Source organism: Oncorhynchus clarkii, chromosome 22, assembly GCF_045791955.1.
Source record: "Oncorhynchus clarkii lewisi isolate Uvic-CL-2024 chromosome 22, UVic_Ocla_1.0, whole genome shotgun sequence".
Classification (NCBI taxonomy): Eukaryota; Metazoa; Chordata; class Actinopteri; order Salmoniformes; family Salmonidae; genus Oncorhynchus; species Oncorhynchus clarkii.
Genome location: NC_092168.1, coordinates 21,674,373 through 21,698,379, shown reverse-complemented (window position 1 = coordinate 21,698,379; position 24,007 = coordinate 21,674,373). Strand labels below are relative to the sequence as shown.

General features: G+C 45.9%; 1 protein-coding gene across 1 annotated transcript in view; it reads left to right on the top strand.

Moving 5' to 3' along the window:
• Positions 1 to 23,710, top strand: part of LOC139380250 (cytoplasmic protein NCK2-like) — a 48,514-nt gene extending 24,804 nt beyond the window's left edge. The window contains exons 2-4 of the mRNA XM_071122788.1: positions 7,910 to 8,154; positions 21,272 to 22,086; positions 22,330 to 23,710. Coding sequence (XP_070978889.1) covers positions 7,926 to 8,154; positions 21,272 to 22,086; positions 22,330 to 22,524 — 1,239 coding nt within the window. The 5' untranslated portion in view covers positions 7,910 to 7,925 and the 3' untranslated portion in view covers positions 22,525 to 23,710. The remainder of the gene's footprint in view (positions 1 to 7,909; positions 8,155 to 21,271; positions 22,087 to 22,329) is intronic.
• Positions 23,711 to 24,007: the final 297 nt, after the last annotated feature.

Below are 24,007 nucleotides of genomic sequence, written 5' to 3'. Positions count from 1 at the left end.
TTATATTAAGTTAAAATAAGTGTTCATTCAGTATTGTTGTAATTGTCATTATTACAAATAAATAAATAAAAAATCAGCAGATTAATCGGTATCGGCTTTTTTGGTCCTCCAATAATCGGTATCGGCGTTGAAAAATCATAATCGGTCGTCCTCTACTCCAGAGGCTGTGACAAGAGTCTAGTGTGACAGTAGGAGGTCTGATATACTATACATTATATTTATATTTTACCTTTATTTAACTAGGCAAGTCAGTTAAGAACAAATTCTTATCTTCAATGATGGCCTAGGAACTGCTTTGTTCAGGGTCAGAACGACAGATTTGGGGATTCGATCTTGCAACCTTTCGGTTACAAGTCCAACGCTCTAACCACTAGGATACCTGCCGCCCCAAATGACCCACACATTTAGCTAAAACACCCGTAGACACTGCATTAAGAGATGAGCCTGTCCTGGATAGCATTCATAGGGGATAGTTGTGTAGAATTTCTTCAGCCTCTCTGTGGATCTGGCCTTATTGAAGTGGAGTTTAATATCCTGTGTTAAACGCCCGAGTCTCGGAGTAATCCATTTGAATTTATGAAATACAGTGGTCTATATCTGAAGATATTTATCTTTCCAGCGGTAATGAAATCTTTTATGTGGTGTAATTGTGTGGCTACTCTTCTCGTGAGTTATACGGTCCTTTGTGGCGGAGCTTCATCTGTGAATTGCCCTCATTAAAGAATAAAGTGTAGAAGACGATATGAGAAAGGAAATGTGTGATCCCTAGTGTCTCTCTTTTGTGGGACTGGATGTTTTGTCATTTATTGCTGTGCCTGTCTGCCTGTCTGCCTGTCTGCCTGCTTGCTTGCTTGCTTGCTCCAGTTTTTTGACACACCCCCACACTGTAGCAGCATTCTGTTTTTCCCCACTGGGTTGTTCCACCTCAAAAAAAAAAAAAAAATGATTTTGACCCCCAACAATGCAAAGTGTACAAAGCTGTCATCGAGGCAAAAGGTGGCTACTTTAAAGAATCTCAAATATAAATACATATATTTTGATTTGTTTAACCTCTCTAGGGTATGTGGGACGCTAGCGTCCCATCTGGCCAACATCCAGTGAGATTGCAGAGCGCCAAATTCAAATACAGAAATGCTCATTATAAAAATTCAGAAAACAAAACATATTTTACATAGGTTTAAAGATTAACTTCTTGTTAATCCAAACACGGTGTCAGATTTATAAAATGCTTTTTGGCGAAAGCGTACCTAGCCCAGAACATAGCCCAGTTGACAAATTATTACAAACAGTAACCAGCCAAGCAGAAGCGTTACAAAACTTAGAGATAAAATGAATCCCTTACCTTTGATGATCTTCATATGGTGGCACTCAGAAGACATTAATTCACTCAATAAATGTTCCTTTTGTTCGATAGTCTCTTTATATCCAAAAAGCCTGAAACAATTTCTAAAGACTGTTGACATCTAGTGGAAGGCATATGAATTGCAAATTGAGACCTACGTCAATGGATACTGTAATGGCATTGAATAGAAAACTACAAAACCAACAACAACAAAAATACTTCCCGAATGGATTTTTCTCAGGTTTTCGCCTGCCAAATCAGTTCTGTTATATTCACAGACACGATTTGAACAGTTTTAGAAACGGTAGAGTGTTTTCTATCCGAATCTACCCGAATGGGCCCGAGTAGCAGGCGGTTTAATTTGGGCATGCTTTTCATCCAAAAATCCGAATGCTGCCCCCTCCCCTAGAGAGGTTAACACTTTTTTTTGGTTACTACATGATTACATATGTGTTATTTCATAATTTTGATGTCTTCACTATTATTCTACAATGTAGAAAATAGTCAAAATAAAGACTGGAATGAGTAGGTGTCAACTTTTGATTGGTACAGTATTTCTCTATTAACATGCTGATTTGCCTTTATGTTAAAAAGAACCAACACTTTTTGGGGAAAAAATATAGGCTTACATTACTAAAAAAGGTTTGTCTAAAATAAAATGGTCTGTGACATTTCTACATACATGGCTAAACCATGATATTAGACATTATTATTCAACTGTTTGAATGTAGTGCACCCCGTTAAAAAATACGTATCGGTAGGCTATTCATGTACGTATCTAGTTATTGTGGGTCAAGCAAAGCAAAGCAACACTACTGTCAGAGGCTCCATGTGTGGCAAGTGAAGTGGGAGATTTCCAATCAATGCCAAATGGAATTCCGATAATACGTTGGCTAAATGAGAAGGGGTAGGCTACAAGGATCAACCAGCAGATAGGCTGTTTAATATGAATGGAGTTGTTGTAGACAAGAATGCGGTGAGAGCAGAAAAATAGACTCCATTAGTCTCGCTAGCTGGCTAACTAATTTAGCTAGACAGTGTAGCTCGCCTGGATTCTATGCATGGATTTGATGCAGTCAAGATAGACACTACCAGATGAGATGTTAATCTATTGCAGCAACAAGTTTGTCTAGATAACATGAGCGAGTTGGTTTGGCTACTTTCTCTCTCTCTCTCTCTCTCTCTCTCTCCCTCCTTGTGAGACACACCTGCTTCTATTGTGCCTCTCCCCCACCCATCTGTACTGAAACAACAAGCAGAGTGCCTCTCCTGAGTCATGCAAGTAAGTCCCAATTGAAGTGCAAAGGAATATATATATATTATTAATGATGCACCGATATGACATTTTCGGCTGATACCCAATATTTTCCTTGCCTCCCCCCAAATAACGATACCGATAACCAATATTTAAAATTAATACAGTTAAATAGTTACGCACACACACACACGGACGCAGCGGTCTAAGGCACTGCATCTCAGTGCAAGGGGCATCACTACAGTCCCTGGTTCGAATCCAGGCTGTATCACATCCGGCCATGATTGGGAGTCCCATAGTGCGTCACACAATTGGCCCAGCGTCGTCTGGGTTTGCCCTGGGTAGGCCATCATTGTAAATAAGTATTTGTTCTTAACTGACTTCCCTAGTTAAATAAAGGTTACACACACACAGACCAAAAAGTTATTTTGTTGGCATTTACCCATGTCCCCATTACCAGTAAAACCTATTTTTATCCCTTACTTGCTTTGCTGTTTCGTTGTTCATTTGTTCAGTTGTTTCATTCTCAACCAGGATTTCATCATGCATGTCAAGCAGTGAAGTTTCAGCTGTCTGTTCCTGGTTTCTCTTCCTCGGTGTGCACTGTCACTTTGTGTCCGTTTCCATCTTGTCCAGCCATGTATGTAACATTTCACGTAAACCCTGTTTCAAATCAAATCAAACTTTATACGTCACATGTGCGGAATACAACATGTGTAGACCTTACCGTGAAATGTTATAAGCCCTTAACTTTTCTTGAACTGCACTGTTGGTTAATAAAATATTTACTAAAGAAACTAAAGTAAAAAATTATAAATAGTAACACAATAATGAGGCTATATACAGCTTAGAGGTAATGTGTACATGCAGGTAGGGGTGAAGTGACTATGCATAGATAATAAACAGCGAGTAGCAGCAGTGTAAAAACAAATGGAGGGGGTGTCAATGTAATAGGCAGAGTGGCCATTTGATTGTTCAGCAGTCTTATGGCTTGGGGGTAGAAGCTGTTAAGGAGCCTTTTGGTCCTAGACTTGGCGCTCCGGTACCGCCTGACGTGTGGTAGCAGAGAAAACAGTCTATGACTTGGATTTTAGGAAGCTTGGCCCCAGTCATGTACTGGGCCGTATGCACTTGTCTGCATCGAAGTAGCAGTCCTTGTACATAGCATGGAGCATGGTGGCAACACAGTACAGAGAGAATACCACCAAATCGCTTGTTCACAGCCTGTGTCTGCAGTTTTGTTGAGCAGGCGTTTCAATGCCATGCCAGAGGGTATCACGTCTGCTGCAAGCACAGTTGATGAGCTTATTTCTCCAGTCCGTTGTTTGAATGGAGCTAGCTAGTGTGTTCAATTGTCCAAGTTTCAAACATGTTCTCAAATGCCATTGCAATGGCAGCAGCGGTATGAGAACCAGCACATTATTGAGCAATACGGCTTTCCTCAGACTCAGCATGCTCATGGGGTTGACATTGCTGGTGCAAATCTCAGCAGTGACGCTATTACTGTGTAACTCCGGGAGGGCAACATCTGAAAAATAGCTCACTTGGTAGTGTGTACCGGTGTTTGACCAGTCGGCGAATGCCAACTTCACCCACGACAGAGAACGGTTGATTGTCAAGGGCAATGAATTCCATTATCTTGCCGTTAATGGATTTCAACTTTGAGTTCTCTCGCTGAAATTTTCTTACTCTTTCAAATGACTGCTGGACTTGTTGACTGCTCGATCCTCACAGCAGACATTGTGGGCTAGGTTAGGAATGCTGTGTTGCACGTGTAGAGCAACATTTTACATGGCGTCATTACGTCATGTATCTACGATGTATAGGTATGGACGTCAGCTTTGACATTGGTTTTGCACATTGGCGTTAAACTAGACATCGGGCCGATGTTGGCATTTTTAGCTGTTCACCGATATATCGTGCATCCCTAATATTTATACGATCTAGATATCATAAAATTATTCATGATGTTCTTATAGTGAAACCATTTAAAATGCCCATCCCAAGTTAACTTTTACACGTTTTTAGTGTTCTCCTTTAACAGTTAGACAATGTTGACTATTGGAGAACATTCATTCTCTTTTCCTCTTAGTGATCATCGCTGTTTCATGTTAACTAGGCAACGCTTCCTTAATCTATTTGAATGTTCAGTTTCCCATCTGCAGTGGTTGAACGCTGGCGTACACTACCGTTCAAAAGTTTGGGTCACTTAGAAATGTCCTTTAAAAAGAAAAAAAAACACATTTTTTTGTCCATTTTAAATAACATCAAATTGATCAGAAATACAGTGTGGACATTGTTAATGTTGTAAATGACTATTGTAGCTGGTAATGGCAGATAAAAAAAAAATGGAATATCTACGTACAGAGGCCCATTATCAGCAACCATCCAATGGCACGTTGTGTTAGCTAATTCAAGTTTATCATTTTAAAAGGCTAATTGATCATTAGAAAACCCTTTTGCAATTATGTTAGCACAGCTGAAAACTGTTGTCCTGATTAAAGAAGCAATAAAACTGTCCTTCTTTAGACTAGAGTATCTGGAGCATCCGCATTTGTGGGTTCGATTACAGGCTCAAAATGGCTAGAAACGAATACCTTTCTTCTGAAACTCGGCAGTCTATTCTTGTTCTGAGAAATGAAGGCTATTCCTTGCGAGAAATTGCAAAGAAACTGAAGATCTTGTACAACGCTGTGTACTACTCCCTTCACAGAACAGCGCAAACTGGCTCTAACCAGAATAGAAAGAGGAGTGGGAGGCCCCGGTGCACAACTGAGCAAGAGGACAAGTACATTAGACTGTCTAGTTTGAGAAACAGTCTTCAACAGGCAGCTTCATTAAATAGTACCCCTCAAAACACCAGTCTCAATGTCAACAGTGAAGAGGGGACTCCGCGACGCTGGCCTTGTAGGCAGAGTTCCTCTGTCCAGTGTCTAAAGAAGGCCAGTTGTGTTGCTTCTTTAATCAGAATAAGAGTTTTAAGCTGTGCTAACATAATTGCAAAAGGGTTTTATAATGATAAACTTGGATTAGCTAACACAGCGTGCCATTGCAACACAGTAGTGATGGTTGCTGATAATGGGCCTCTGTACGCCTAGATATTCTAGAAAATCAGCTGTTTCCAGCTACAATAGTCATTTACAACATTAACAATGTCTACATTGCATTTCTGATCAATTTTATGTTATTTTACTGGACAAAAAATGTGCTTTTCTTTCGAAGTGACCCTAAACTTTTGAACGTTAGTGTACGTTCTCACATAGACACTGAATTGTGAGGATGCTTTTCGTTCCACTGGCACTGTGGGACCCAGAGAATATCATTAGGTTGTCAGAGGGCTTGACGGGACAGAACTGTTAGACTGAGCACATCCAGCCTGCGATTGTGCTGGATTCACAATGATTTAAGTTCTTGTTGGTGCTTTTTATTACTATACAAATAATATAGTGCTCATCGCATGCACACAGCCGCTCACACATACAGCCGCGCACACATGCAGTGCATTCAGAAAGTATTCAGACCCCTTGAACTTTTCCTCATTTTATTTAAAGTAAAAAACATACCGAATTTACATAAATATTCAGACATGTTGTTATGAGACTTCGAAATTGAGCTCAGGTGCATCCTGTTTCCATTGATAATCCTTGATGTTTCTACAACTTGATTGGAGTCCATAGAGCTCCAAGACAGGATTGTGTCGAGGCACTGATCTAGGGAAGTGTACCAAATAGTTTCTGCAGCATTGAAGGTCCCTAAGAACACACTGTCCTCCATCGCTCTTAAATGGAAGAAGTTTAGACCACCAAGACTCTTCCTAGAGCTGGCCGCTCGGCCAAACTGAGCAATCGGGGGAGAAGAGCCTTGTTCAAGGAGGTGACCAAGAACCTGATGGTCACTCTGACAGAGCTCAAGAGTTCCTCTGTGGAGATGGTTGTCCTTCTGGAAGGTTCTCCCATCTCTGCAGCACTCTACCAATCAGGCCTTTATGGTAAAGTGGTCAGACGGAAGCCACTCTTGGAGTTTGCCAAAAGGCACCTAAAGGACTCTTAAACCATGAGAAACACGATTCTCTGGTCTGATGAAACCAAGATTGAACACTTTGGCCTGATTTCCAAGTGTCAGGTATGGAGAAGAATGGTAGTGGCAGCATCATGCTGTAGGGATGTTTTTTAGCAGCAGGTGCTGGGAGACTAGTCAGGATCGAGGGGAAAATGAACGAGCAAAGTACAGAGAGATCCTTGATGAAAACCTGCTCCAGAGTGCTTAGGACCTCAGACTGGGGCAAAGGTTCACCTTCCAACAGGGCAATGACCCTAAGCACACAGCCAAGACAACGCAGGAGTGGCTTCGTGACAAGTCTCTGAATGTCCTTGAGTGGCCCAGCCAGAGCCCGACTTGGACCTGATCTAACATCTCTGGAGATACCTGAAAACCACTGTGCAGGGACGCTGCCAATGCAAAGTGACAGAGCTTGAGAGGATCTGCAGAGAATAATGGGAGAATCTCCCCAAATACAGGTGTGCCAAGCTTGTAGCTTTATACCCAAGACTCAAGGCTGTATTCACTGCCAAAGGTGCGTGAACAAAGCACTGAATACTTACGTAAATGTGATTTTTGTCATATATTCGCAAACGTTTCTAAAAAAACAAACATTTTCCTCCATTTTAGAATAAGGCTGTAATGTAAAAATGTGGAAAAAGTGAACGGGTCTGAATACTTTACAAATGCACTGTACGTACATGTACGGATGCGCGCATACATGCACACACACACACTTTCATTTACATTCTCGTGCTAACACAGAGTAGCTGAAGGTGGTGCTGTAAAACTGTGTTCACCTGACTCCTCTCCTGCACTGTGAAATAGAGCATGCTTAATCCCTGTCACTCACACACACACACACACTAAGCAGTGCCCTCATGCCTGCGGTGTGATTGGATAGATGTGGTCTGTAGTTAGATGGTAAAGCTGATGATCTAATGTGAATGTGGTAGTGATATATCTTATTTGACGTCGTAATTCTGGCATGTGTTAAATGGAGAGAGGATTACATTAGTATGATTCTATATATTCGTGTGCTTTTCTGCTTTCTTTTTCAATCTCTCACACACTTAACATCTCCCCATTACCATAATTGTCTCATCGTTAATTTATTTCTAGCGTTAAGATCAGTTCATCGCACATTCCCGTGATAATAGGTGGCTAATGCTTTGGCTAACATTTAGACAACCCTCTGTCTTTCTGTCTCTCGTCTTATTTGGGGCCGATGTGTAACTTTCCATCTCTCCCTCTCCTTTCCACCCCCCTGCCAGGGGGACTCCATGAAAAATGATGGAGGAGATGACAGTTGTAGCCAAGTGGGACTACACGGCCCAGCAGGACCAGGAACTTGACATCCGGAAGAATGAGCGGCTCACCCTGCTGGACGACAGCAAGACGTGGTGGAGGGTGAGGAACGCCTCCAACCAGACAGGCTACGTCCCGTCTAACTACGTGGAGCGCAAGAACAGCCTGGTGAAGAAGGCATCTCTGGTCAAGAACCTCAAAGACACACTGGGTAAGAGGGGTGGGGCTGGGTAAGAGGGGTGGGGCTGGGTAAGAGGGGTGGGGCTGGGTAAGAGGGGTGGGGCTGGGTAAGAGGGGTGGGGCTGGGTAGGAGGGGTGGGGCTGGGTAGGAGGGGTGGGGCTGGGTAGGAGGGGTGGGGCTGGGTAGGAGGGGTGGGGCTGGGTAAGAGGGGTGGGGCTGGGTAAGAAGTGCTGAAGATGGAGAGGTCGTAGAGTATGTTGTTGGTAGTTTATCAGCAGAGAAGAGTGGAGTGTCTCTTGACTCCCTCCGCCTCTATTTTTTCATCCTCCTCTAAACTCCAGCTAGAAATGCATGAATTCATTATTTGCATCTATCCTGAATTGTGTGTGTGTGTCTCATCCCGCCCTCACTCAGTCTCTGTCTGACAGGGTCTGGTACTGGGGTTGTCTCTCATCCCACCCTGACTCAGTCTCTGTCTGACAGGGTCTGGTACTGGGGTTGTGTGTCTCATCCCGCCCTGACTCAGTCTCTATCTGACAGGGTCTGGTACTGGGGTTGTGTGTCTCATCCCGCCCTCACTCAGTCTCTGTCTGACAGGGTCTGGTACTGGGGTTGTGTCTCATCCCGCCCTGACTCAGTCTCTGTCTGACAGGGTCTGGTACTGGGGTTGTCTCTCATCCCGCCCTGACTCAGTCTCTGTCTGACAGGGTGTTACGAATCCCTTTTGGCCCGACAGTCTAGGGGGGATGGTAGTGAGACCCGTAACATAACTCATGTAAATTATAATTGTGACAAAGTAAGTGTGAACGAAAATAACCACGACAACCGAAATAATACCGTCAAACTCAGGGTTTATTTATAAACACACGGTAATGGGGGGGAGCAGGAAAAGGGGCTGAGCTGGACCCAAGGAAAGAAACAATAAGTATTCAAAACACCCCTAAGCTAGACTAGCCTATTTCAACAACAGCTAACTAACTAACCAAAAATACAGTGGGTGGTCCGCCCAGTTCTAACTAGTGTTTTTAACAAAGTTTACCTACGGGTAGTGTATGCCCATGGGCGACTTGTCTTGGTTTCCCCCTTTTCCCACCAGCAACAAACAAACACCATAACCAAAAACAATACTCACAGGAGATGACAAAGTGCTATGGAGGTGCTCAAACAAAAGAGAGGTTAATTAATACACAGAGAGCGAGCGAAGAACAGAGATCTACAAACATGGCATTTACAAAGATTGAGCTTCTGAAATCTATCAAGAGCAGAGTTCTACCAACTTGGCATTACAAAGAGATTGAGCTCTCCTGAAATCTACCAAGAACAGCTATCTACCAACATGGCATTACAAAGATTGAGCTCTTGAACAAACAAATGATGGGGTTTTTAAACCATGGGGAAGGAACTGTGATAGGGTAGGAAACAGGAGGAGGTGTGTCTTCTGATTGATGGGTTGATTGTTGACTGATTGGGGAGTAATGATTTTCACCTGTGAGGGGAGAAGGAGAGAAAAGAAACACACACAGGATACACACAGACACAGGATACCTGTATCCGTAACACTCCCACCCTTAAAAGAGCAACCCTAGGGATTGCGACCACAGTATTACAATTAATACTTACAACAACAACGTCAACCTTGCCAAAACATACAAAAATCATTTTTACACACGAGACAAAGCATCTGCCAACACATTATCTGAACCCTTTTTGTGGCGGATCTCCAAATTATAATTTTGTACAATCAGCGCCCAACGCATAAGGCGCTGGTTCTGGTTGTACATTCGGTGGAGAAAAACTAAAGGGTTATGGTCAGTATACACAATCACTGGTAGGGCACTGGAACCAATGTATACTTCGAAGTATTGCAGAGCCAACAACAAAGCAAGAGCTTCTTGTTCTATTGTCGCATAGTTTGTTTGACATTTATTAAATTTACGGGAAAAATAACAAACAGGATGATCCACTCCACTCTTGTCCTGCTGCAGTAGAACAGCACAGCACCTCTGGCACTAGCATCTACCTCAAGCTTGAACGGTTGTTCAAAATCCGGAGCAGCAAGTACAGGGGTACTACATAAGAGTGCTTTCGCAGATTCAAAAGCGCTCTTACATTCAGGGGACCACACAAATGGTCTAGCCGGACTGAGCAAATCAGTCAATGGAGCAACTACCGCAGAGAAATTTTTACAGAAGCTACGGTAGTAGCCAACCATCCCTAAAAAGCGGCGTAGTTCTCGTCTAGTGGTAGGTGCAGGGAATGCAGTTATAGCCAAGACCTTGGCATCAACAGGGCGCACCTGTCCATGGCCAACCTCTTTACCGAGATAGGTAACAGTAGCCTTCCCAAACTCACACTTTGCTAAGTTCAGGGTTAGAGAAGCAGTTGCCAACCGTTCACATACTACCCTTAGCAAGTCAACATGATCTGACCACTCAGACGAATAAATCACTAGGTCATCAAGGTATGCACTACAATTAGGAACGCCAGCTAATACGGAGTTAACCAGTCGTTGGAAAGTGGCTGGTGCATTTCGCATCCCAAAAGCCATGACTGAGTACTGAAGGAAGTTGTCTGGGGTCACAAAGGCAGAAATCTCAGAAGCACGTGAAGTTAACGGAACCTTCCAGTAACCTTTTAAGAGGTCCAACTTGGTTACATACTTAGCAGCACCAATAGTGTCGATACAGTCGTCCAGTCTGGGTAACGGGAACGAATCTGGCATTGTGACAGAATTTACCTTTCGATAATCCGTACATAACCTGGACGTACCATCAGGTTTAGGAACCAGAATGCAAGGAGAACTCCAAGGGCTTGAACTTGGCTTAGCCAGGTCATTCTCCAACAAATATCTCACCTCATCCCTCATTATCTTCCTCTTGGAAGCGTTGATACGATATGGGTGTTGCTTGATAGGTGTAGCATTTCCAACATTAATGTCATGTTCCATCACATTTGTGCGAGTAGGAACGTCATTAAAGAGACATGGAAAACTGTGTAGTAGCCTCACAATATCATTAGCCTGTCCATCCATTAAATGAACCAGACCTGACTGGATAGACAGCAGCATTTCTGAGTTGGGCAATCTAACACACTGCTGTTGAGTATTGCGCAACTCCAAGCCATCAACATCATCAATTTGACAGTCCACTATCATCGCAGTAGTAGCAGAGGAGACAGCAGTACCTTCCTCTGTTTTTGAACTATCTAACTGTGTGATGGGTCGGGTGTGGTATGCTTTCAACATGTTAATGTGACACACACGAGATTGGCGTTTTCTATCAGGAGTTTGAAGCACATAGTCAGTTTCACTTATTTTCTTTTCAATTAAATAAGGACCAGAGAAACGAGCTGACAGTGAAGATCCTGGAACAGGTAATAACACCAGTACTTGGTCACCTGGCTGTAGTGGACGAGAAACAGCCTCTTTATCATAGTGTCTTTTCATGCTCCTCTGTGAGGAAGACAGAGCTTCCTTTGCAAGAGCACAAGCTTGGTGTAGGCGCTCACGAAATCGACTAACATAGTCCAACACATTCTCATCTCTGGTACACAACTCTTGGGACAAGAACTGTTCTTTAAGGACTTTCATTGGTCCTCTTACTGTGTGACCAAACACTAGTTCAGCCGGGCTGAAACCTAGGGACTCCTGCGCAGTTTCACGAGCAGCAAACAAAACTAGAGGAACTCCCTCATCCCAATCTTTCTCAGATTCCAAACAATATTTACGTAGCATAGACTTCAGTGTCTGATGCCATCTTTCAAGCGCACCCTGAGACTCTGGGTGATAGGCGCTTGATACACGGTGCGTAATTGATAAGGATTTCAACACCTGCTTGAAGAGCTTGGATAGGAAATTGGTACCTTGATCGCTTTGTACCACCTTCGGTAACCCGAATGTCGTGAAGAATTTTATTAAGGCTTTACTCACTATCGGAGCTGTAATCCTTCTCAGAGGAATAGCCTCGGGGTATCTTGTAGCCATACACATTATCGTTAACAAAAACTGGTTACCCGATTTTGTCTTCGGTAACGGTCCGACACAATCAACCACCACATGCTCGAATGGTTCACCTATGACAGGTATGGGACAAAGAGGAGCGGGAGGAATAACCTGATTTGGTTTTCCTGTTATCTGACAGGTGTGGCATGTCCGACAGAACTGAGCCACATCTTGTTTTAAACCCGGCCAAAAGAAATGTCGAAGGATCCGATCATACGTCTTTGTAATTCCTAAATGACCAGACCACTGGTGATCATGAGCAAGGGATAACACATTTTGTCGAAAGGCTGTAGGAATCACTATTTGGTAAACAGCATTCCAATCTCCACCCGCGTCAACATGGGATTTCCATTTACGCATGAGGAGATTACCATCAATGAAGTAAGCCACATTCTTCTTCTTCACCTCTTCTAACGAGACAACACTAGAAAAACATTTAGTAAGCTTGTTGTCAACCTTTTGGTTAGCAATCAGCTGCTCACGAGTGACTGGTAACTGTGTTGCATCAGCAATAAGTTCAACGTTCTTTGATTCTTTCCTGGGCTGTTTGTCAGAGGTGATCATACGCTCAAATACACAAAAATAGGAGTCAACCTCTGACTCTCTGAACAAAGGTACAAAGGTACTCTGAACAAAGGCTATCTGCCTACTAATGTCAAACGTGTTTGAGGACACAGCAGGTGAGGACGACTCACTAACAGGCACAGTAGGAACGAAGGCTAGCCTTGCTGTCTCTGCCTCCAGTTCCATCTGGCGCATTTTAAACGTCATCTGCCTCTGTTCTCGTTCTCATTCTTTTTCTGCCTCAATTTTACACATCTCCAACTGGAGAGTCTCTCGCCTAATTTGGGCTCTTTCTTCCACCTCTAGTTGTAACTGTGCTAAATGGACATCCCTTCTGGCATCACCGTTTGACAGTGGGGAGAGTGGATCAAAATGGGACAATGTGGCTGGTGTTTTAGCCTCGCCCTCATTATCAGATACCAATGGGCTTATAGGAGCAGTTACATCCCCTACAGGGTTAGTATGCTCAGGCAGCGGTAACACAAGCACCTGCTCTTCCAACAATACATTTAACACTAGCTGTTTAACCTCCGCCTTAACTAAACTCTGCGAAAACGATACTGAATAATGGTCAGCCAAGGTCACTAAATCAACTCTACGACATTTGTCAAAAACCTCCCACGAAGGGTTATCCAAAAAGGACTTCAAATCAAAAGTAGCCATCTTACACTACTTCACAAGAGCCAACGAAAATAGCAAACACTAATGCTACTTCAGCTATGACGCTCAACACTGAACTATACCACTACAACAATCTACATGAGCGGCATGGGTGTCAGTAAAGACAGATCCCGGATGAGGCTCCACTTATGTTACGAATCCCTTTTGGCCCGACAGTCTAGGGGGGATGGTAGTGAGACCCGTAACATAACTCATGTAAATTATAATTGTGACAAAGTAAGTGTGAACGAAAATAACCACGACAACCGAAATAATACCGTCAAACTCAGGGTTTATTTATAAACACACGGTAATGGGGGGGAGCAGGAAAAGGGGCTGAGCTGGACCCAAGGAAAGAAACAATAAGTATTCAAAACACCCCTAAGCTAGACTAGCCTATTTCAACAACAGCTAACTAACTAACCAAAAATACAGTGGGTGGTCCGCCCAGTTCTAACTAGTGTTTTTAACAAAGTTTACCTACGGGTAGTGTATGCCCATGGGCGACTTGTCTTGGTTTCCCCCTTTTCCCACCAGCAACAAACAAACACCATAACCAAAAACAATACTCACAGGAGATGACAAAGTGCTATGGAGGTGCTCAAACAAAAGAGAGGTTAATTAATACACAGAGAGCGAGCGAAGAACAGAGATCTACAAACATGGCATTTACAAAGATTGAGCTTCTGAAATCTATCAAGAGCAGAGTTCTACCAACTTGGCATTACAAAGAGATTGAGCTCTCCTGAAATCTACCAAGAACAGCTATCTACCAACATGGCATTACAAAGATTGAGCTCTTGAACAAACAAATGATGGGGTTTTTAAACCATGGGGAAGGAACTGTGATAGGGTAGGAAACAGGAGGAGGTGTGTCTTCTGATTGATGGGTTGATTGTTGACTGATTGGGGAGTAATGATTTTCACCTGTGAGGGGAGAAGGAGAGAAAAGAAACACACACAGGATACACACAGACACAGGATACCTGTATCCGTAACACAGGGTCTGGTACTGGGGTTGTGTGTCTCATCCCGCCCTGACTCAGTCTCTGTCTGACAGGGTCTGGTACTGGCGTTGTGTGTGTCATCCCTCCCTGACTCAGTCTGTCTGACAGGGTCTGGTACCGGGGTCGGGTGTGTGGATGTGAGCCTTTGTGCTATTTTAGAGGAGCTCTCCACCAGCACCCCAAGGACTGTGGTCAGTTGGCCATCGCTCTGAGCTGCCACACCTTGGTGTCTGTAGGTCCTCACATTTGTGTGTGTGTGTGTGTGTGTGCTCGGGTTATCAAATGGCTGGTGGAGACTGGAGAGAAACTCTTGCATGTTCCGTCTCTCTGTCTCCTTATTCCACTGATCTTATTTTTCAGTAACTCTTTTTATACTTTCTTATACATACATTTTCTGAATTGCAAATTTCAGGAATCAGTCAATATTTCTTGCCTGCTTCAAAGAGAAACATATGAAGCTGAGCACACATGCCTTATTGTTCCTGTCAGTTGTGAGTAATTCAATTCAATCTTGTTTGTAGACTGTCAACAGACATTAATGGAATTTGTAAACCGCTGGGTTTGAATATCTGCTGCTGGTTAGAGAGAGAGTGTGAAGTTTACAAAGAGAGAGACAGACAAACATACAGAGAAAGAGAGAGTCTGTGAGGGGAGGGCAGAGTGATGGGAGGGGAGAGCGGGGCAGAGTGAGGGGAGGGGAGAGCGGGGCAGAGTGATGGGAGGGGAGAGCGGGGCAGAGTGATGGGAGGGGAGAGCGGGGCACAGTGATGGGAGGGGAGAGCGGGGCAGAGTGATGGGAGGGGAGAGCGGGGCACAGTGATGGGAGGGGAGAGCGGGGCACAGTGATGGGAGGGGAGAGCGGGGCACAGTGATGGGAGGGGAGAGCGGGGCAGAGTGAGGGGAGGGGAGAGCGGGGCAGAGTGAGGGGAGGGGAGAGCGGGGCAGAGTGAGGGGAGGGGAGAGCGGGGCAGAGTGAGGGGAGGGGAGAGCGGGGCAGAGTGAGGGGAGGGGAGAGCGGGGCAGAGTGAGGGGAGGGGAGAGCGGGGCAGAGTGAGGGGAGGGGAGAGCGGGGCAGAGTGAGGGGAGGGGAGAGCGGGGCAGAGTGAGGGGAGGGGAGAGCGGGGCAGAGTGATGGGAGGGGAGAGCGGGGCAGAGTGATGGGAGGGGAGAGCGGGGCACAGTGATGGGAGGGGAGAGCGGGGCAGAGTGATGGGAGGGGAGAGCGGGGCACAGTGATGGGAGGGGAGAGCGGGGCACAGTGATGGGAGGGGAGAGCGGGGCACAGTGATGGGAGGGGAGAGCGGGGCACAGTGATGGGAGGGGAGAGCGGGGCACAGTGATGGGAGGGGAGAGCGGGGCAGAGTGAGGGGAGGGGAGAGCGGGGCAGAGTGAGGGGAGGGGAGAGCGGGGCAGAGTGAGGGGAGGGGAGAGCGGGGCAGAGTGAGGGGAGGGGAGAGCGGGGCAGAGTGAGGGGAGGGGAGAGCGGGGCAGAGTGAGGGGAGGGGAGAGCGGGGCAGAGTGAGGGGAGGGGAGAGCGGGGCAGAGTGAGGGGAGGGGAGAGCGGGGCAGAGTGAGGGGAGGGGAGAGCGGGGCAGAGTGAGGGGAGGGGAGAGCGGGGCAGAGGGAGGGGAGAGGAGAGCAGGGCAGTGGGAGGGGAGAGTGATGGATGGTTAGGGCAGAGTGAGGGAGGGCAGAGTGAGGGAGGGCAGCGGGAATGCAGAGTGAGGGGAGTGGAGGGCAGAGTGAGGGAGGGCAGAGGGAGTGCAGGGAGAGCAGAGTGAGGGGAGGCTATGCGAGGGGATGGGTAGAGTCTGTTACTGACACAGGGATTCCTCTCTGCTCCGTGGACCTCTGCCCCCAAAAGGAGCTCCATGAGACTGTGTGGGCCAACACTGCACAGCCTGTCACTTTCATTCACCAGCAGCACGTTGTGTGTGCGGCGTGTGCGGCGTGCTCAGATCTTTAATAACTATCAATAAGAACATTTCCCATAATCCTAGAGCAGGGATGGGCTTTATCCGAGGGCCAGTTACCCATCCCTGCCCTTGAGGCACTGAGCCATCATTCAACAAACATTCTAATCTCACTCTGTTATCCCCTGAACTCTGTTATTCTGACACCACTATGAGTGTATCCATAATTAAAGGGAAAGTGTGTCTGTATATTCCATTAAAGGATGAGTCATGTGTGCAGGCCAGTGAACCTAACCAGGGTTGTAGTGTGGGCCCTAACACAGCCATGCTGTTCCCCATCCATCCATTAGAGCATTGAACAGTGCTCCACTCACCAGCCTAATGGTGTTACAGCCCGTGGCGCAACCACGGAACAACGAATCATCCCCATCTGTTATTGAGTTATACATTATGCCCTGGTTTCTATTCAACCCCTAGCATTTCAATATGTTGTATTTGATCATGAATCTGTACTCGGATAGTTAATATTCGGGCTTGGCAGTAACTTGTAATGTGTCTTATTTTGAATCAGTTCTGTGTGCGCACACGTGTTTGTGTGTTTGTGTGTGTGTGTGTGTGTGTGTGAAGTCAGCGCTCTATAAGTTATGATTGGACTGGGTTCCTCTTTGCTCTTCTTGAATGGAATAGAAGCTCAGCAACACTGACTCAAAACGGCTGTGCCATTGACAGACTCTGCAGGCAAATACAGGGTAACCATCTCCCCAGTGATCCAAAATGGCTGTGCTCACTCATCCAGTGACACCTACTGCAGGCCAATACAGGGTAACCATCTCCCCAGTGATCCAAAATGGCTGTGCTCACTCATCCAGTGACACCTACTGCAGGCCAATACAGGGAAACCGATGATCTCCAGACTGAATCAAAATGGTTCCCTTGGCTTTAGTCCATCTGACAGATTTACAGGGTGCACAGTACACACTGTCACCGTGCCAATGCTGCCTGCCCATAATGTTTGTGAAGACATAAACAGCTGGACGTTTATGGACTGTTTTATAGACTGGGCGCTGAGCTACAGTAGTGCTTTGTGTTAATAGCACCCTGCTAACATAATGTTATGACAGGAAATGGAAAATATATGACCATTTCTTTTTTAAAGTGCTTGTTAACTGTTAATAGCTTCTCATTTGTAGTGGTATGCAAACTAGAATGGTGATGATGATGATGAGTTATGGGTTGGATGTATAGTGTTTCTCCAAGTGCTGAAAGTAGGGGGAGGGGGGGGGGCTTACCTCATTCACTACCTCTCATAACACCTGTTACTATATTACCTCTGACTCCCCTGGGTTTCATTGTACTGCTCCCTGTGACCCCGTCAGGTGGTCCTGTGTATTGGTATGCCAACCTCTGATGCCCCTCTGGGTTCTTATAAAGACATGCTGAGGTAGGAGTCTCCTGGGTCAGGCTCCAGTGCTGAATGAGGTCTCTGTGTCCAGGGCGGTGAAAGAATGGAGGGATGGAAGAAGAGGGAGTGTGGGAGAAGTGAATTGAGACTGTTCCCCTGCCAACCAGCAGGCCAGAGCCTTGAAGTGGAAATGAGCGAGAGCAGAAGAAAGTGTGTGTGCGTGCGCACGATTCAGCTGGGCTGTGTGGGTTTCAGGGGAGTTTTATGTCTGCTGTTCCCTGCATATCTCTGCTCTCTATCCTGTGACAGTCGACAGCATAGTCTCTCCACGGGATGGCTTGAAGTAGACCCCGGAGGAGAGCATTCAAGTTGGGTCACATCAAGTGGGGCCACACACACACACACACAGTGCATTCTGAAAGTTTTCCGACCCCCTCCACATGTGGTTACGTTACAGCATTATTCAAAATGTATAAATACATTTCCTCAATCTACACACAATACCCAATAATGACAAAGCAAAAACAGGTTTATTTTGCAAAAATGTTTGCAAAATAAAAATAACAGACCCTTTGCTATGATACTGGAAACTGAGCTCAGGTGCTTCCTGTTTATATTGATCATCCTTGAGATGAGTCTACAACTTGATTGGAGTCCACCTGTGGTCTTTTCAATTGATTGGACATGATTTGGAAAGGCACACACCTGTCTATATTAGGTCCACAGTTGACAGTGCATGTCAGAGCAAAAACCAAGCCTCTGTAGAGATGGGAGAACCTTTCAAAGGACAGCCAACTCTGCAGCACTCCACCAATCAGGTCTTTATGGTAGAGTGGCCAGACGGAAGCCACTCCCCAGTAAAAGGCACATGACAGCCTGCTTGGAGTTTGCCAAAAGGCACGGAAAGGACTCTGACCATGAGAAACAAGATTCTCTGGTAGACGAAAAACAAGATAACTATTTGACCTAAATGCCAAGCGTCACATCTGGAGGAAACCTGGCACCATCCCTACGGTGAAGCATGGTGGTGGCAGCATCATGCTGTGGGCAGGGACTGGAAGTCAGGATCGAGGAAAAGATGAACGGAGCAAAGTACAGAGAGATCATTGATGAAAACCTGCTCCAGAGCACTCAGGACCTCAGACTGGGGTGAAGGTTCACCTTCCAACAGGACAATAACCCGATCAACTTGAACCCGATCGAGCATCTCTGAGACCTGAAAATAGCTGTGCAGCGATGCTCCCATCTAACCTGACAGAGCTTGAGAGGATCTGCAGAGAAGAATGGGAGAAACTCCTCATATACAGGTGTGCCTAGCTTGTAGCGTCCTACCCAAGAAGACTAGAGGCTGTAAGCACCGCTGAAGGTGCTTCAACAAAGTACTGAGTAAAGGGTCTGAATACTTAAGTAAAAAAAACACACACACACGAAGATGATTACGTACTGTTTGGAATAGCACACAGAGGGTGAGACACTGTATGCTCTTTCCATGACAAGCTGACCGGGTGAAAGCTATGATCCCTTATTGATGTCACCTGTTAAATCCACTTCACTCAGTGTAGATGAAGGGGAGGAGAGAGGTTAAAGGAATTTCAAGCCTTGAGACAATTGAGATGGGTCTTTCATTCTTAAGTGTCTGTATCGAGAATGGTACACCACCCCCAGAACATCCAGCCAACTTGACAACTGTGGGAAGCATTGGCGTCAACATGGGCCAGCATCCCTATGGAATGCATGTGACACCTTGTAGAGTCCAAGCCCTGACAAATTGAGGCTGTTCTGAGGCTAAAAGTGGGTGCAACTCAATATTAGGAAGGTGTTTTGTTCACTCCGTGTGTGATGTATGTTTGTGGTGTCTTATGTCTCCTTCACTGTCGTCACTTCTCAAGCGCTCTGAAAAACAAGCCTTTCACATAACCCTTGTTTTACATGGACCTTGACTATTCTATTAAACATTATGGTATGTTCAATATTTCTGTCTTGTTTGCATTTGCCCATCCCTTTGTCTTTTTCATTCTCTCTTTCTGTCAGCTCTGCCCTGTGATGTCTGGTCTTCTGTGTGTTAGTAACAGCTCTCCTGCTCCCATCTCCGCTCTCACACAACAAAACAGCAGGAAAGTTTAGTGCCACTCTGTGTGAACCCAATAACTTCCTGAGTTAATTCACACAGTCATCTAAACAGATGTGACCTAGCTCTATCTACACTGCAACACACACACACACACACACTTGTCACTTTTCCCTGTGTGGTGACTAAACAAATGACAGCATTGGGCATTTTTGTGCGCAGTGGAATTGAATTGTGCTTACTTTAGCTATTCAGTATGTTTGGTTACATTTGTATTAGTCAGATGTAGTTGGTTTGTACAGTAAGCGATGCCCAGATGTAGGTCTGTCTGATATGTTCCAATCAACCACCTGAGCCATGAGACATCTGTATGCCAGTCATCCGTCTCCCTGGGTCCGGCAGATGAACGCATCAGAACAACTCTTAGTTGGCCCTGGCTAGCGCTCCCACGTGGGTTACACGATGGGTAAACAAGCAGCATGGAGGAGACGAGCGCTTTGTTGTTGCTGCTGTCTTTTTGTTGTGCAGAAAGAGGCAAAGAGACAGGTAGGAGGAGAGGAACCTTTGATCCCCTGCTTGCCTGTCAGTCAGGACCACAGCAGAGCCACGCACCAGACACCCTGTCTGCTCCACTTTCCTCCCCAGCCAGCATGCACTAGTTTCATCCTTTTGATGAGTGGAGACGCAGGTAGCTGAGTGGTGCTGAACACCTGGTTTAATGAGGAGATGTGAGTTGTGACAAATACACTAACAGTTGTGACCGAGGGAGTGTGTATGTATGTGTATGTCTGTCACTTGGGTGCATTTATTGTATGTGGGTGGAGAGAATTTCTGTGTATGTAGAGTCTGATCTTGTACTGTATGTATGTGATTGTGAACTATAGTATGTGTGTGCTTGCCCTCTCTCAGCTCTTTGAGGAGGAGGTCCTCTATCTTCTATATTAAGTGTTGACATCTTCACTGGGCCTAGAGTACAGCCTGCAGCCTCAATTAGTGTCCTGCCCCCCCCCCCCCCCCCCCCTAACCCTAACTCCTGCCTGGTCTCTCACTGGAGCTTAAGGCTGCCCTGCCCACACACACAAATCCACTTCGTCTCCTGCTGCCTCATTTACTCAAAGCTTTCTCAGTACCACTGGATTAATGACTTACCAAAGGACTTGGGTTGTAGATATGCGGCAGGGGTGGCAGAGCGTTGGGCCGAAAGGAATCCCCGAGCCGACAATGTGAAAAATCAGTCTGTGCCCTTGAGCAAGGCACTTAACCCTAATTGCTCCTGTAAGTAGCTCTGGATAAGAGTGTCTGATAAATGTAAAAATGTAGATTTAGTGTCTGGTTACACAGGTGTTGTAGTACCAGTTTCTGCCACCTGCTAGAAGAAACCTGAAATGCTTTTGATTCATTCCACTGGCAACAACAGACTGTTGTCTTTCACTGGCTGTCTAAAATGAAATAAAATGTCAGGTCATGTTAGCTTAACATACTGATGTAGTGATTATCTTCCTTTCTCCACCATCTCTCTTTCCTCTCTCTCAGGACTGGGTAAGGGCAGAAGGAAGCAGAGTGCCCGTGATGCCTCTCCCACACCTAGCACGGATGCAGAGTACCCCTCCAATGGGAATGGGGGAGGAGGAGGAGGCGGTGCCGAACGCATCTACGACCTCACCATCCTGGCCGTTGTCAAGTTCTCGTACATGGCGGAGCGCGAGGATGAGCTGACCCTAGCCAAGGGGTCCCGGGTCACTGTGATGGAGAAGTGCAGTGACGGTTGGTGGCGGGGCAGCCAGGGAGGTCGCGTGGGCTGGTTCCCCTCCAACTATGTCCTGGAGGACCCCGCAGAGAGAGAGGGCGAGGGGGGTGGAGGAGGAAGGGACTCTCCAGGTTATCCAGGGCAGGGCAGGGGGGCCACGATGACCAACGGACGGGCGGGAGGTGGTGGCGGCCGGGATGGAGAGGGAAGTGGTGCGCTCCATCTGGTCCAGACTATTTACCCGTTCAGCTCAGTGACGGAGGAAGAGCTGAACTTTGAGAAGGGAGAGGTGATGGAGGTTGTGGAGAAACCAGAGAATGACCCAGAGTGGTGGCGCTGCAGGAACGCCCAAGGCCTGGTGGGCCTAGTGCCTAAGAACTACGTGCTGGTGCTGAATGATGCTGACGGGCCTCCCGGGCTCCCCGCCCTGCCGCAGTCGCCCCCTGGCTCCCCACAGATCCGCTACGTGGGGCCGGCGATCGTGGGCAAGTTTGCAGGCAGGGACTGGTACTATGGAGGGGTGACCAGACACCAGGCAGAACTGGTCCTCAACGAGAGGGGAAAAGAGGGGGACTTCCTCATACGGGACAGCGAGTCATCGGTGAGTGGGGGAAGAGAGGATGAAGGAATGATTGAGGATAGTGGGAGGAAAGGAGTGTTAAAATAAGTTGGAGAATAGGAGAGATCTGCACACATGAACAGCAGAAATATTGACCTGTGATTTATAAATGAAGTCATGGTGCCCTCTGCTGGTGGATAGTGAGTAGCGTTAGTAAAGGAAAGCATGTTTGTTGGAGACAAATTGGTGAGTAAATTAACTGACTCTCCCTTTTTCTCCCTCTAGCCCAGTGATTTCTCTGTGTCTCTGAAGGCACCTGGGAAGAACAAGCACTTCAAGGTGCAGTGTTCAGAGGAGGTCTACTGTATCGGCCAGCGCAGGTTCAGCTCCATTGATGAACTGGTGGAACACTACAAGAAAGCCCCCATCTTCACCAGCCAACACGGAGACAAGCTCTACCTGGTCAAACCGCTGCTGTGACACACATACATGAACACATATACACCCACAGGCACTCAGACATGCATATATACACACACACACACACACACATACGCACTCCACCAAATGCCCATATCCCAGCAATCCTCAACATGCTGAACTTGGGGAGATAACTTAGTCTGTTTTAGCCTAGTCACATTGCTGGTCTTGGTTCTGTTTCCTTTCTTTGGTTTTAGGTTTTCTGTTTGTTTGGAATTCACACATTTTTGTTAACTCATTTAAAACCCTCTCCAGAGGTTCCGATGATTTCTAAAGGAAATAATGACTTCACTAAGTGGCCATTTGTAAACACCCTCTTGCCTTTTCTCTTCTTCTCTGCCTTCATCCTCCTCTTCTCTGTAGTCATTTTCTTCCACCTCTACCTCCTCTTCATCGCTCTATCATCGAGGAGAAGTAGGAGAAAGCGAGAGAGCAAATTGAAAAGAGTGGAGAGTTTGAATGTCTGTCAATGTACAACACGTACTGTATTGCTCTTCTATTGGCTCCAGCTCTACACTACACTTATGGCACATTTCCAGTCAGGGTTCACCAGTGTTTTACACACAAGGCTCAGACTTTTCTGTTTCCCTCTACTCGGGCCGGCACCCGTGTCTCACTGGGCCACGGCTCCGGCGGTCCTGCTCTCATTTGGGGCCAATAACAGGCCACAGGTACTTTTCAGCTGGCATTTACATAAATGGCTAACTGAACTTTAACACCTTCTCACAAAGCAACTGTTTTGATTATGCAGAGGTTGTTTATTCAGTTCTTCACAAATCTTCATTGTCAGCCCTAACTATGGAAACATAATTTCCCTAGTATAACATTAGGCTGTATACACTAACTAGTGTAACGCTGGTGTTACAGTCCAAAAGCAGCATTACTGTTTTGCTAGTCTATTGGTTCCAGCTCTACGCGACACTTACTGTTCTGATGTTCTATTGGCTCCAGCTCTACACTACTTCTATTTGATTGTCTCCAGCTCTACACGACACTTGCTGTACTTCCTCACGCACTCATTCCCAGGCCCTAGTGCTGTTTTCCAATGAAGATCAGGTCTTCAGGCGTTTTACTCTCAAAGTTATATACAGTGCATTCAGAAAGTATTCAGACCCCTTGAGTTTTCCACATTTTGTTACATTAGTCTTATTCTAAAATATATTCAATTATTTTTCCCCCTCATCAATCTACACACAATACCCCCATAATGACAAAGTAAAAACAGGTTTGTAGAAATGTTTGTAAATGTATTAAATATAAAAAACTGAAATCAAGTATTCAGATCAGTTACTCAGTAGTTTGTTGAAGCACCGATTACAGCATTGAGTCGTCTTGGGTATGACGCTACAGGCTTGGCACACCTGAATTTGGAGAGTTTCTCCCATTTTTCTCTGCAGATCCTCTCAATCTATGTCAGGTTGGATGAGGAGCGTTGCTGAACAGCTATTTTCAGGTCTCTCCAGAGATGTTCGATCGGGTTCAA